General features: G+C 31.5%; 1 protein-coding gene across 4 annotated transcripts in view; it reads right to left on the bottom strand.

The window, feature by feature from the left end:
• LOC139522985 (calcium-transporting ATPase type 2C member 1-like) overlaps positions 1–16,188 on the bottom strand; it is a 48,752-nt gene that overhangs the window by 15,593 nt on the left and 16,971 nt on the right. For 2 of the 4 annotated variants that reach the window (XM_071316680.1, XM_071316682.1), the window contains exons 9-20: positions 15,780–15,922; positions 14,800–14,924; positions 11,501–11,598; positions 10,811–10,996; positions 10,228–10,332; positions 6,480–6,491; positions 4,624–4,780; positions 3,933–4,103; positions 3,290–3,438; positions 2,591–2,754; positions 1,946–2,014; positions 483–599 (exon numbers count right to left, since the gene is read on the bottom strand). In XM_071316680.1, the coding sequence (XP_071172781.1) occupies positions 483–599; positions 1,946–2,014; positions 2,591–2,754; positions 3,290–3,438; positions 3,933–4,103; positions 4,624–4,780; positions 6,480–6,491; positions 10,228–10,332; positions 10,811–10,996; positions 11,501–11,598; positions 14,800–14,924; positions 15,780–15,922 (1,496 nt within the window). The remainder of the gene's footprint in view (positions 1–482; positions 600–1,945; positions 2,015–2,590; positions 2,755–3,289; positions 3,439–3,932; positions 4,104–4,623; positions 4,781–6,479; positions 6,492–10,227; positions 10,333–10,810; positions 10,997–11,500; positions 11,599–14,799; positions 14,925–15,779; positions 15,923–16,188) is intronic. The other 2 variants (XM_071316681.1, XM_071316683.1) reach the window with 1 other exon arrangement.

Genomic DNA, 16,188 nt, shown 5'->3' with positions numbered 1-16,188 from the left:
AGGAAACTCAACAAACATTTACAACATAACTTTGTAGAAGAAATGACATAAAGGTTTAAAAGATATCCAAATAAGGAAACACTTCCCCCTATTTGAGTTGATCAATTTCCGTGCTATGACCTTAAACTTCTACTTAGGTAGTAGCGACCTCAAAATCAATAGGAATTTTTCTTCAAACATTTGAACATTATTAAAGTAATTCTAATTGCTGTCATGGAACTTTGATGGATAATTGTTTCATTGGCAATCATATACCACATCTCATTATTTTCATATTGGAAAAACTATTGTTTATAAATCAAAAGATTTTGTCCAGAAAACATAATTTGTAATCTAAGACAGAATCTTATATTACTCAATTTTCTTACAATTTGTCCAAATATTAATACGAATTTGTTAATTATAGTGATATTGTGTTTACATACAGTATAATAATAGTTTATGTCAATACAGTGTTTGTACACTGTTCTGACTGTACTTACCTCTGTGCAGGTGGCCCATCCATTATTATATTAATCCATAATATCTGCATAGCATTCAATGGATTAGGTAACTTAAACACAGTACACACCGCTATCAAAGACAAAGCTGCTATACTCCTGTCAAAATATAGCATTCAATGGATTAGGTATTTTGAACATAGTACAAACTGCTATCAAAGACAAGGCTGCTATACTCCTGTCAAAATTTAGCATTCAATGGATTAGGTAACTTAAACACAGTACAAACTGCTATCAAAGACAAAGCTGCTATACTCCTGTCAAAATTTAGCATTCAATGGATTAGGTAACTTAAACACAGTACAAACTGCTATCAAAGACAAGGCTGCTATACTCCTGTCAAAATTTAGCATTCAATGGATTAGGTAACTTAAACACAGTACAAACTGCTATCAAAGACAAGGCTGCTATACTCCTGTCAAAATATAGCATTCAATGGATTAGGTAACTTAAACACAGTACAAACTGCTATCAAAGACAAGGCTGCTATACTCCTGTCAAAATTTAGCATTCAATGGATTAGGTAACTTAAACACAGTACAAACTGCTATCAAAGACAAGGCTGCTATACTCCTGTCAAAGTATAGCATTCAATGGATTAGGTAACTTAAACACAGTACAAACTGCTATCAAAGACAAGGCTGCTATACTCCTGTCAAAATATAGCATTCAATGGATTAGGTAACTTAAACACAGTACAAATTGCTATACTCCTGTCAAAATATAACATTCAAAGGATTAGGTAACTTAAACACAGTACAAACTGCTATCAAAGACAAGGCTGCTATACTCCTGTCAAAATATAGCATTCAATGGATTAGGTAAATTAAACACAGTACAACCTCCTATCAAAGACAAAGCTGCTATACTCCTGTCAAAATATAGCATTCAGTGGATTAGGTAACTTAAACACAGTACAAACTGCTATCAAAGACAAGGCTGCTATACTCCTGTCAAAATATAGCATTCAATGGATTAGGTAACTTAAACACAGTACAACCTCCTATCAAAGACAAGGCTGCTATACTCCTGTCAAAATATAGCATTCAATGGATTAGGTAACTTAAACACAGTACAAATTGCTATACTCCTGTCAAAATATAACATTCAAAGGATTAGGTAACTTAAACACAGTACAAACTGCTATCAAAGACAAGGCTGCTATACTCCTGTCAAAATATAGCATTCAATGGATTAGGTAACTTAAACACAGTACAAACTGCTATACTCCTGTCAAAATCAAATCAATACAAATACAAAATTTTGCAGAGAGGAAACATAATGACACAGTAAGAAAGCCAGTAAACTAAATCAGATGCCTTTTAATAATTTAATAAATAAAAGAAGACCGCAAGACAATCATTGTCTTTATTTTGTGAATTATTTTTATCAAATCTTTCATCCTAAATATTTCCATGTAGTCTTAAAATAACACTTATACTTACGTGCTAAGCTGAAATCTGACAAAGTTTCTTATATTATAAAATATAGATTTTCCTTCCTCAATTGCTGACCTAAAAATGAAAGAATATTTTCGTTCTGAAATCTGTGTCATCAAACTATAAGTATAGAGTTAGAAAGCTATGGAGAAAATGTATCTAAATTTGAATCTCATTTAAACATTTCCTCTTGCATATATACAAGTTAATAAATCACCAAAATATCAAATTAGTTGTTATTATTCTTACAGCTCTAACACATTACCATTGGTAAAATTACTATAATAAAATGATGAAATGACGTTTGTGTGTTTTATAAAATAAAGTACTAACATGCATTCATTTGATTATATTTTACATATTTCCTACTGTGTTGACAAATAAGCTTTATTTTACAAAAACAATACATTTTATTGTATACTGTAAATTAAGAAATTATTGCAAGGTTTTTATTATTGTGAATAATGTGACTGGATGAGTATTGCAATCATGAGATCATTCTGATATTCTGATATCTGATACAAATGTATGTATGCATGTTTTCCTGAAATCGTGAATTATTAATCATGCATTTACGTCCATTCCTTCAAAATCGCAATAATAAATGCACACAATAATTTCTGAATTTACAGTACTTTAAGATATACTTACAGGGTAACAGAGAAATCATCATCCACTAGTATCATGTCTGCTGCCTCTTTAGATACATCTGTCCCTGAACCAACAGCTATACCAATGTCAGCACTTCTCAGAGCTACAGAATCATTAACACCATCACCAGTCATACCAACTACATGACCATTCCTCTTTAATGCCTGAAAATATAACAGAATTATCTCCCTTGTTATAAATATCTTCTTTTTTCAAAATTTCATTTTAATTGAAATACAGATCTATCTTAAACGATTTCATACAATAATAAGAAAAGTGTGTATACATATGGAGATCAACACACATGATCCAATGTCTTGCTTGAAATCAAAATAGTCATAAAGACTTATCATACTATTATATTGATGAAAGAAAATATTAAACCTTTTTAGACTTAAGGTTATTTAGAGATTCTTTTTTTTTAATCTTTTTGTTATCTAAATTGTTAGGATGGTGTCTCATTGAAGTATAACTCACATCTCCTTTATTATAAGACATAATTGATAGTTTTATAAAATTTGCCTTCCATTTAAGGACCATTTTCTAATATGTGGAAACTGTATGGCCTTGTTTTCTCATGATCAGTTTCAACTGATTTCTTTTATTTTGAATGTTTTAACCAAATGGTTTTAAAATGGATATAATACTGCATTGAGATATTTTATATGATTATAAATATAAAATTGTAATTTTACATACCCCCACAATTTTATTTTTATTTTTCGGTGTTGTCCTATATAAGACGGTAACACTGTCTATAACCCTGGACAACTCGTCAGGATCCATGTTCTCTATTTCTTTACCAGACAAACATTTGTTTCCAGTAGTATACAACCCCAGTCTAGCAGCTGTAATTGAAATTAAAAACTAAGAACAAAAGAAATCTTAGCATATTCACAAACATAGGGTCAAAGTCTTAAATGGCTGGGTTGTTATATTTCTGACTAAATTTTCCTTAAAAATTTTCAAAGTCTGGAAATATGAGCAGAAATTATCCCAACAATTCAATAACAGCAGGTAAACAACTTCAAAATATCTGACTGTTCCTTCCTGTTTCAGGATCTGCATTGTAAACTGTGGGAGAAGTTTCTTAATAACATTCAAAGAGTTTGTCAATCTCTCTTCACGAGATATCTAATTCAACATCCACATTCTGACCAACTTTATATAACTAACTATACATTAGTATGCATCAGCCAAACATAAACTCCACTTGGCAAGGGTTTACTGCTAGTCAGAAGAAGATCAGGAAGTGACAATATCTTTATACCCCAGTCAACCCTTAGAGACTATGATTCCATAATTGCAAATCCTACCAATTAAAATAAACAATTAAACTAACCAATAGCTTTAGCTGTTTCTTCTGCATCACCTGTCAACATCTTGACAGCCACGCCCCCTGATATTAATTCTTCAATGGCTTCCTTTACTCCAGCTCTAGGTGGATCAATAATACCAACCATACCAACAAACACCAAGTTGTTCATACTGGGTCCATAAGCCATGGCTAATACTGAAAGTAATTTACTATTAACAATTATTAATATTCATATTCTAATCTTTAAGAAACGATGCCTTCTGACAGAGTGTCTGAAGGACAAATATATATACTTTATTATGTTTACATTATTGTCCTTTGTCTCTGTTTGTCTTATTGGCAATCATACCTCGTTTCCTTATTTATATAAAGTAATTTCCCTTATTTTTGTAATGTCAATTCCGAATTATGTGATAATCAAAAGACTCAGAGAGCAAAGACCAAGAACAGTTTAGGCTATTATGTGTAACGCCAAATCAGTTTTCACATTCCCATTTATATATTCAGCTATCTAAACTTTTTGCCTTCATCATATTTGTAAACTCAAACATAGGCCTTTGATAGCTGACTATGCGGTATGGGCTTTGCTCATTGTTGAAGGCCATATGGTGACCTATAGTTGTTAATTTCTGTCATTTTGGTCTCTTGTGGAAAGATGTCTCATTGGCAATCATACCACATCTTCTTTTTTAAAGTTATCATTTCTTTCTATTACCTCGTAATCCAGAACTCCCCATGACTGATGCCTCATGGTTATATTCAAGAATACGCTTTTCTGTTAATGTTTCCAAATGTCCTTCATTGTAAAATTTACTGCAGTTATTGAGAATTCTTTCCAGGGCTCCTTTCACAAAGAACATGTACTCTTTTGTCTAAAATTACATTAATTAATTTAAAAAGCTGCAATTCAACACACATAAAAATATATATAGATAGATAAGCGAATCAAACTAATTTTTCCTAACAATCAGCTGAAAATAATTGGTATAGATTTCCCTTAATTTAGCAAATTTAGAGTAGAACTGGAATTTACTTATTTTTTAAATCTTTAAAAGATGCTTTGATTCCTAACTTTTTCCTTTATAAAGGAATGTACAGTACCCTAACATATTTTAAGGTGTATCAGTTTGTAGTAGAATGCTTCAGTTCCAAATTTGAATGCTGTCATTTCACTAAGTGCTGTAAATTTAGAAATTATTGCAAGGTTTGTATTATTGTGAAAAATGCAACAGAGTTGTAAACGTAATAATCTAATCTCGCATTTTGAAATATATTATATGGTTTAGTCAAGACTTTTCTCAAAATCATAAAAAATAAAATCACATTGAAGTCTAAAATGACAAAATCGTAATTATAAATGCACACAATAATTTCTGAATTTACAGTAGTATTTTTAAATTCAGTTTGAAAAATTAGCGTGTAAGTTTCTTTCAAAGAGCTTACAAAGAATGAGATTCATATACAGATTGGTTTAACTCTAGGGTGGTGCAAACTATCAACACTGGCTCTTTCTTTTAGAAATTCCTTTAGCTAAAATTGAATATTAATTGTTTGAGGAAACCAAGACAGTATCATGTGCTAAGGTAAAGGAAAAGCCAATAGGAAAGAGTGAAATTGCACATTTAAAAATTTATAGAAATTAATAGGTTTGAGATACGTTATGAAGCAAAGGAAGGAAGTTAATTACACTACAATCAAAGTAACAAAAACAAAAGATAATCAACATGAAATCAATTTGATACTTAAAAGAAAATATCAACAGGTTTAGAAAAATGATAGCTATGAAAATGTAAGGACTTATTTGTAACAGAACTTCTATAACTAATTGTCTCAATTTTTTTACCATTTTTTTCAGTTTTGTATATTTGGGGTCAATTTTGAAGTGAACAAAATAAACTGATAACACAGAGGCTTTCTTAGATACTATTCAGAGTATTCATTTGACAACTAAACATGTACACCAAAGATGGATTTTCCATTAAAATTTTAAAGTAGAAATGAACAAGTTTGTTTAAAACATTGAATGACATAATGGTATAGTATAGACATTCTAAATGGTCACTTGCCAAAATATTATTGCCACTATTCTGATGCATGCATAGTTTTCTTACAGAATTGAGTATCTTCGTCTTTTAGAAATTGGTAGAAAAAAAACAGTGATGATTAAAAGATACTTGAAATTTTCTTTGTTTCTTACTGACATTCCTGTGTAGAAACATTAAATACATTTCTATGAACCAACTAATTTTTGTTAGCAAATTTTCCCCCACTAAAGAAGAAATATTATGTGAATATAATTATAAGTAGATGCAATATGACAAACCTTACTATTCTCTTAAATGAGTACACTGTCAAAGTTAAAAATCTCAACAAAAAATAGTCTTAAAATATACAAGAAAGACAGAGAAACAAAAGTATCCTTTGAAATTTCTAAATAACAGTATATAATCTAAATGATACTTTCAATATTAAATTTAGTACTACCATGCAAATTGATGTTAGATTCCCTATAGTACATGTCACAGTGCATGCAGACAATAAGTGCAGAAAGGTAAAAAATTAAACCCATACCTCTATACCATGCTACAAGCACAGCATAATTGTCCATTAAAAACTGATCAAAAGTTTTATTTCAATTAATAAGAGACACGAGACTAAGAAGCCTGTATAACACCTAGTTGAAGTATCTGTAATTACCTTATTTAATAATGATTCAAGAATTCAAGATAAAAATCAGTATATGCTATGTGAATGGTTTAAATATGGCTGATATTTACCAAAATAGTTTCAGATGAAAAATTAAGACATGTAAGATATAATCAAAGAGCTGATAGCTCTGAAGTGGAAGAAGGTGAATAAAAGGTAACTTGAATTACCATAAAAGCAGCCCCACTTACCCAGGCTGCTTTGTTCCATTATCGTTAAAATGTATTTTTTTTCTTCAAACAAGAAAAGGTCATAAGTACATGGATTTCCCATCCGTACAATCATTTTCTATGTTCAGTTGACTATGAAAATTAGGTAAAATCTTTAATTTGGCAGTAATTAAGAAGATCATATCAAGAGGAACACATGTGTCCTAAGTTTCAAGTTGATTGGATTTCAACTTCATCAAAAACTACCTCGACCATAAACTTTATAACCAGAAGCAGGACGGACAGACAGACTAGAAAACATATTGCCCATAAATGGAGCATAAAAATAGTAAGACTTGTTACATACCTGCCAACTTTTGAAAGTTCCCATATGGGTTTTTAATGCACAACAACAAAATTAAAGGTTACAATTTTTAGTGATGTATTTTGCAAGATCTGGATTGTCTAGAAAAAGTGTCATATTTGTATGAACTTACATGACTTACATGCCTTTTCCTTAAGTCTGTTTGCATAATTCTAGTTATATATTAAATCGGTAGAAAAATTATACATGAAGCTAGCAGAAGCTAGACTATTAGCCTAGTTGCACATATTGTATGTTGACTTCTAACCAGTTATAAACAAATTTAATATATAAACTTCAATTTAATCCTTGAAGGGAGGTCTAAATTAATAAAATAATTTATAAATTTTAATTTTTTTATTTGTCCAAAATCATTTAAATTCATTTAATCAACATCCTTTTATGATTATTTGATTAAAATATTAATCATTTATAGTCTTTTTACCATTTACATTTTTAAAAGCAAAATAACTGAAAACAGGATAAAACAAAGGGAAGTAACAAAAAAGTATTTCAATATTCCCAATACACATCGTTTTGATAACACAACGGCAGTTAGCCGGAGGTAAACATCGTTGATTACCAGTATGTTTGACACCCAAGCTGTCAAGTGAAGCCATATAATTATACATCTTCTTTGATGTTCAGGTAAAATTTAACACAGGTGTCAATTACACCCGTGCAGTAGTAAGAAATGATCAAATATGGCGTCTGAAAAATTTCATACACGGGAGTTTTTTCTCCTAAATGGGAGGTTCACATGTATGTTACGAAGGGCATCTAATTCACATGACAAAGGAAACCCATGAATAAAGATAACACTTTATATATCCTTTTTATTTATATAAAAATAAAATCTTCTTGTCTGCAGGATTGCAAATTCGTAACTTCAAGGGCGAACTTGTAAACAGGGCGAGTTGTACCGATACCAAATTCACGCATGCGTAATACAAATATCTACAGTTAAAACATCCTGTTACAAGTAAACACATTACGTTCATGTGGATGAGATGATATCTAATAATTTACATAAATAAAAGGGTCATATTTACGATAGTGATTGTTTTACAATCATAATTTACAAATTAAATGATTCAGATGCCCAATCATGTGTAAAAATCGGTGTCAGGACTCTAAGTTGTTTTGAAATTGTAATACACGAAATGAATGCGGCATACGGAGACTCAAAGCCAATGGTCGGCCCCTTAAGTCTTCAGAAGACTTGACGTCTTCTTCCACTAAAAAATCAAAATAAGAAATTAATATTTTGAAACAATAATCAATAACTTTAGAAAATGTCAAATATATGCTTGTCTAGTCTGTCAAATGTTGTATAAAATTACCAAAATTGATATTTTGATCAAAATTTCTTTAGGAAAAAAACATGAATTTCATCACTTCTATATTGAATTTCAAATCTACTTGGGCTAGCAAATAGTAAAAGGTATTGGGATGTGCAATATTTCATGCCATCAGTATATTAATAACATGCATTTACTAAATAGATAAGTGAAATTTTTCATACAATAACAAGATATTTATCACAAGGTTAATCTAAATTTACATTTAATAGTTGCCTTGTTTCACAAATCGTCTTCTTAAAAACATTATAGCTGGTATCATAAATTGAGATACCTTCATATAAAGTTATATTATGGTTACACAGAATGGGTAAACTGAACTGACCATGCTCATATGAGCATTTCCAAATATGGTTTGCCACATTACATGAACTAAATTTTATCTCTATGATGAATTTAATAAACAAATAATATTACTGTATATAGGTCAATAATTTTCAAGATTTCTACATAGTGCAAAAACTTCACCAAAACCATAGTTTTAGCACTGATTGGCATAATTTTGGGCAAAAATTTCACAGACTCCTGGATAGATTCAAGAACCAAATTGAAATGACCATACTTCACAACACTTCACTGAAGTCAGCATAGCGTAATAAAATGAAGGTTATTACTTAGACTTTCTTAGATACATACCATTACCACATAATATTACTAAGTCACTTTTAAAAGAAAATGTAAAACTTAACTGGAATTAGTGAAGAGTACAAAATACTGTTTAAATAACTAGCTTTGATGGGGGTCTAGTGAAGTTTCCCAGATGTATCCAATACAATTTTACCAACTTCCTATCACAGCTTACCAACAACTTAAACCTTCTAATACCAAGATATATGACTGTAAGTCACTTAGAATCTGAGAACTTAACTCTGAAGTATTACACAATTAAGCAAAATGAAGCATGAAATGTGGGTCAGGGTAACATGTCTGTCATGAAATGCTGTCCAATATTGTCCCAAATGATTCAGGATATAAATTTACATAAATGTACCCAGTAGTCCACAAAATGCTTAAGATATCTCATGAAACTGGGAGGAGAAAAAATTACTTAATCGATTTTTTTGTTGTTGTATGGTTTGATTCTCCTAGATCTATCTGCACAAAAATGTATATGGAGCAATTAGTTTATAAGATCAAGGTAGAGATGTGGACATGCACATGAGACAAGATCAAATGTAAACAAATGCAAGGAATAGGAAACAAGGGACAAGGATGTGATAAAAATCTGATTTTGATGAAAAAAACAGACAAGACCGATCCAAAAAAACACCAAAAAAACACTGATCAACAAAACAATAAAGAGTAAATATAAAACATTAAGAAAATGATGTGCTTAATAATTAAATAAATAATTTAATAATAATATCAAAGAATAACGAACACTGTAACCTGATCATTTTAGTCAATTTACAGCTTTAACTATCCAACAAACATATACTGACCTAAGGCTTTATTCTGGCCAATCTTGGTCAATATATCAATATATTTTATTTCAATTTCAAAATAAAATCTTCAAATCTGTCATTACATTGTATTCAGTTTATGAATAATGCCAAAATAATCATGTATGGTCAATGTGTGATATTTTTATGTTTTCTGGTAGCATGATATTACAGAGAAAATACCAGGAAGCAAATTTGAAGGTAAACAAATGTTCAAGTTACAGATCAAAATTTATCATGTTCTTCATACATCTATGTGAATTTTATATATCAGTACTGTTATATAGAAACTCTCACCTCTCCATATTTTGGTGTACACTTAACTGCCATAAACTTGGTGTCAGAATTAAATGGCATTTCTTCAAGTCTTAAATACAAGTCTCTTATATGATGGATATTTAGCTGAAAATATAAAATATAAGGTGAGGTTCTAAAATAAACTCATCAGAGATACCATGATTGAAATTTTGTAGTGTTACCAGATGCATGTTTCCTCTACAAATGACAGTGACGCTAAAAAAAGTAGTTTAAAAGGGCATAAAGTACAATGTTGAAGAGCATTAAGTAACAAAAAGCTAAGGTAAGAAAGACAATCAAATTAACTCTAAATTTAAATTCAGAATGTCATGTGACTGAGCAACAAATACAACCTACCTTCCATGCAGCGGCTATAAGTGCTCCCTCTGTTGGCTGTCCATGTTATCCTTCTGGTAAAATTTCAGCATTGTTACATAAGGTCATGTGACTGAGCAACAAATACAACCTACCTTCCATGCAGCATCTATAACTGCTCCCTCAGTTGGCTGTCCATGTAATCATTCTGGAAAAATCTCAGCATCGTTACAAAAGGTCATGTGATTGAACAACATATACAACCTACCTTCCATGCAGCGGCTATAAGTGCTCCCTCTGTTGGCTGTCCGTGTAATCCTTCAGGTAAAATCTCAGCATCGTTACAGATAACACCCACTTCTATAACCTTACTAATGGAAGAATGGGAGTGTTCAGTTACAACCTCACCATTACAGATCACCTCTCCAACAGCAGTATAACCAACACCAGTTACCTGTAATAAATAGATATCAATAATCATGCAGTATAATGGAAAGATTTGACGGTTACTACATAACATCCAATTTATAAAACACTTTTAATCACAAAATTTTATAAAAAAAAATCTTTTCTTTTTTTCTTTTAGAATGCAGATATTTCAATGTATATTTATACATTATATATATATTCAATCTATAAGTGTACCAAGTCTACAACTGTTTTTAAGATTTATCAATAGCACAAGGTCATTTCGGAGTAAGTTTAAAATTAAAGGTACATGAACAGATAGACAGACAGGTTGATTCCTTATTACCCCAATAAGTGGATCCAGGGGGGGCCCTTTTGTGGGAAAAATTTGGTTGTTTATATAGGGAATCACTGAATCATGACTGAAGCAGAACCCCCCTTATGAAAAGTTCTAGATCCACCACTGACCCCCCTTACACAGTTTTCCTGTTCCTATAATTCAGTCATTCTCCCATATCAAGCAATGAATAAATCTGTGATCTTTGGTTACCTCTGCACGACTACCATCAGCTCCATAAATCCTGGTAACAGTCATTTCATTCTTAGTCAGAGTCCCTGTCTTATCAGAACATATTACTGTAGCACAGCCTGTAATTAAAGTATGAAGTAGAAAGATATTATTAACATGTAAATCAATTATTTTATTCTGTATGGTTGAATACACGAGTTGTGAAAATTGGTGTCCAGATAAATTAGTAATTTCGTAAAAATAATTTCCTTCGCACAATTATCATTAGTATAATGAATATCTAATAAGCCCAATTTAAAGTTTTTAATGACTTAAATCACATCAATAATCTCTATTCCAACTCATAATTATAACAAGAGGCTGTCACAACGACAGCAAACCGGATTTATTAACATTTATTTGTGTCCTGGCAATATCACAAGAACCATAACTGATGAATGCTGAAAGTGAAAATCGTCAATATCAAATTTGACCTCCATTTTGTAGTCAGTATCAACATATTAAAATTTGAAAAGCTTAGATTGAATGGTTCATTAGTAAATGCAACAACGTGAATGGAAACACCATTTTACGATCTTTCAAGAACCATAACTCCTGAACGGTAAAAGTCAAAATCGTCATTATTGAACTTGACCTCTATTTTGTCATCAGTAACAACATATAACAAGAATGTGTCCAAAGTACACGGATGCCCCACTCCCACTATCATTTTCCATGTTCAATGGACCGTGAAATTGGATAAAAAATATAATTAGGCATTAAAATTAGAAAGATAATATCATAGGGAACATTTGTACTAAGTTTCAAGTTGATTGGACTTCAACTTCATCAAAAACTACCTTGACCAAAAACTTTAACCTGAAACATGCACTTTCATTTTCTATGTTCAGTGGACCGTGAAATTGTGGTCAAAAGTTTAATTTGGCTTTAAAATTAGAAAGATCATATCATAAGGAACATGTGTACTAAGTTTCAAGTTGATTGGACTTCAACTTCATCAAAAACTACCTTGACCAAAAACTTTAACCTGAAGCTGGACAGACGGACGAACGAACAGACGAACGAACGAACAGACGGACGGACGAACGAACGAACGGACGCACAGACCAGAAAACATAATGCCCCTCTACTATCGTAGGTGGGGCATAAAAATTTCAAAAGCTATGGTTGGATGGTTTATGAGAAAATGCATGGACACGACTGGAAACACTATTTTTCAATTTTTCAAGAACCATAACTCCTGAACGGTAAAAGTCAAAATCGTCAATTTTGAACTTGACCTCCATTTTGTCATCAGTAACAATATATTTAAATTTTGGAAGCTTTGGTAGAACAGTTCATCGTAAATGCACAGACACGACTGGAAACTCCATTTTTCAATCTTTCAAGAACCATGACTCCTGAACGGTAAAAGTCAAAATCGTCATTATTGAACTTGACCTCCATTTTGTCATCAGTAACAACATATTAAAATTTGGGAAGCTTTGGTAGAACAGTTCATGCGTAAATGCACGGACACTACTGGAAACTCCATTTTTCAATCTTTCAAGAACCATAACTCCTGAACGGTAAAAGTCAAAATCGCCATTATTGAACTTGACCTTCATTTAGTTGTCAGTAACAACATATTTAAATTTTAAAAGCTTTGGTTGAACGGTTCATGAGTTAATGCACGGACAACATTTGATTGCCGCCCGCCCGCCCGCCGTACATCCCCAAATCAATTACCGACATTTTTGTCACAAAAATCCAGTAAGTAAAATTGAGAATAGAAATAGGGAATGTGTCAAAGCGACAACAACCCGACCATAGACCAGAGAACAGACAAAGGCCACCAATGGGTCTTCAATATAGCGAGAAACTTCCCCACCCAGAGGCGTCCTTCAGCTGACCCCTAAACAAATATGCATACTAGTTCAGTGATAATGGACTTCATACTGAACTCCAAATTATACACAGGAAACTAAAATTAAAATCCTACCAGACTAACAAAGGCCAGAGGCTCCTGACTTGGGACAGGCGCAAAAATGCGACGGGGTTAAACATGTTTTTTGAGATCTCAAAATGATATTGTAATTATTATATTTTATTATGTTGGCCTAATTTGTTTTGTGTGGCCTGATAGTTGTTTACAAAATAATCGTATAACTGTGCAGTTTAGAAATCACTGGAACAATCACAGATACTGATAGAATGATTGGAACTTTCTATTTGACTTATATAACGATTCCAGAATGATCCAAAGAAAAGATATATTATTTAAAACTTCTACATTTTTCTGGAAACTTCCGTTGTAGCTTTCTAGGACCTTCTTTGTCTAGAGTGTTCTAGAGATTTCCGTGACAACTATATATATACAGACACTAAAGTTAAACTCTTAGACTTAGACATCAATAGACATTAGTATTCACAGCATTTGGGTTGACACTTACAACATCCTACTGGATTGTGACCTTAGTAGTGAACGTAATATTCAGATTGGATTCCCAGAAGATTTCCAGATACAGATAAAGATAAAAGATTGGATTCATATTTTGACAGCTAAGTTGACAGTAATATTTGTGTAATACTTCTTGTAAACTTTTGTATAATAAATCTTGTTAAGATCAGCATGTATTCAATGTACGTTTTATTTGTGCTTTATTTATTATTTTGTACATAATCAGGTTGTTGTTTGCCTGGTTTGAAATGTTTTTTTAAATTTTGTGGTGATTATCCTTTTATAGCTTTCTAGGCTATTTTTTCTTATTACTGAAGGCTGTACAGTGATCTATATTTACTTACACGCATCTATCTCAATTAGTCTCTGCTGAATTATTGTCTCATTGGAAATCATATCAAATCTTCTTATACTTTTATACAGAATAATTAAAAAAAAATAATAATAAAATAATATATATTATCACTATTTTGTGCATTTTTCCTTTGATCTTTTTGTGAGATAATTTTTCATATCATGCTGCTCGCTTGAGATGACAAATCATCACTAGAAACCAAGAAACCAAGTGGTGTTGCTAATGAAATTGACATGAAATTAACAACGTCGTCAAAGGTAAAATAGCAATATATAGATTATCAGTGGTCATCTCAACTCGATTGCTTTTCTCGCTATCGCCGTACCGGCTCAAACGAGAAAATAAATATCGATGAGATGATCAACGATAATCTATAATTATACAGCTGTAACATTATGAAATTATGATGGAAGAACTACTATAAACTGAAAATGATATACAGTTCTTGAAGATTTAATATAAAGTAAAATGAGGTACAGATCATATGCCACATTTGATACTTTGTTTGTTAATCAATAATTGTACCTAATGTTTCAACAACTGGTAATTTCTTGACTATAGCTTTTCTTTTGGCCATTCTCATTACACCAAGAGCCAGCGTAACAGTCACTACAATGGGTAAACCCTCTGGTATGGCAGCCACAGCTAAACTGAAACAGAAAATAGATGTTTCATTTGATATATATGTTCAGTTAATCTCACAACAACTGTTAAATTTTCTGTCATTACAATCATTGACTGTGTTGAATACAGTTTTGCTGTATAAAGTGTTAAACAGACTGTAATAATAACATCTGGCATTGAAACTTATAAAATATATCTCTGATCTAAGATCAATAAACAACTGAAAATAATGTTTGCAAGTTTTCAGATGACCGAAACTTTTGATTTTTCAGTTAAGGCAAAGCATAAGAAATGAGGCATACTTTCCTTTCTTGATTAAATATTGCATACATTCAGAAGACCCATTTAACTGCATCTTATATTGAAAAATATATGCATGTATATTTTATTTTTTAAGAGATTCAATCCATTGACAACTTGTAAAATATATAGTATTTCACATAAACCTTTGAATGGATGCTTAAAACAAAAAAGCATTACAACAGCAATCTAAGAAGTGGGTAACCTTAACAGAGATGACATAAAGCAGGTTGGGAGATATATATATTCCCTGAGAACATCTCATGTCAACCAAAATAAAAATAACAAGAATGTGTCCCCAGTTCACGGATGCCCCACTCAAACTATCATTTTCTATGTTCAGTGGACCGTAAAATTGGGGCAAAAACTCGAATTTGGAATTAAGATTAGAAAGATCATATCATAGGTAACATGTGTACTAAGTTTCAAGTTGATTTGACTTCAACTTCAACAACAACTACCTTCTTCACAAAAAAATGTAACCTGAAGCGGGACAGACAGGAAAGGACGCAAAACCAGAAAACATAATGACCCTATCGTAGGTGGGGCATAAAAACATTAACATTTTTAATATTTTATACCTGACACTGATAGTAAACATTTCCAGTAAACCCCTGCCTTGTAGCCATCCTAACAGCATTATAACACCAATTATACAGAATGAATAAAATGACAGCTGCTTCCCTAGTAAGTCCATACTCTTCTGTAGGGGAGTTTTTGGAACCTGAAAATAGTTATATATGATATATATGTTGTACACGCTTGTAGCATTTCTTATGTCATCAACCATTTTTACATAACCAGTGAACATTTTTTTTTTTTTTTTTTTTTAAATTGTATCCAGGAGGATGAAATAAAAATAAGATAACAAGAATAAGAACCAGTTCACATTCACTGAACCTTTGTATAAGTAATTACATTCCTATACATGTATATGGTCAAAAAATATTGCAGCATTGATTTTGAGTGTGCAGTTTTATTAATTATAAA

The sequence above is a fragment of the Mytilus edulis genome, chromosome 5 (genome assembly GCF_963676685.1).
Source record: "Mytilus edulis chromosome 5, xbMytEdul2.2, whole genome shotgun sequence".
Lineage (NCBI taxonomy): Eukaryota > Metazoa > Mollusca > Bivalvia > Mytilida > Mytilidae > Mytilus > Mytilus edulis.
Note: the sequence above shows the minus strand (reverse complement) of the source record. Positions and strands in the feature narration are given on the sequence as shown.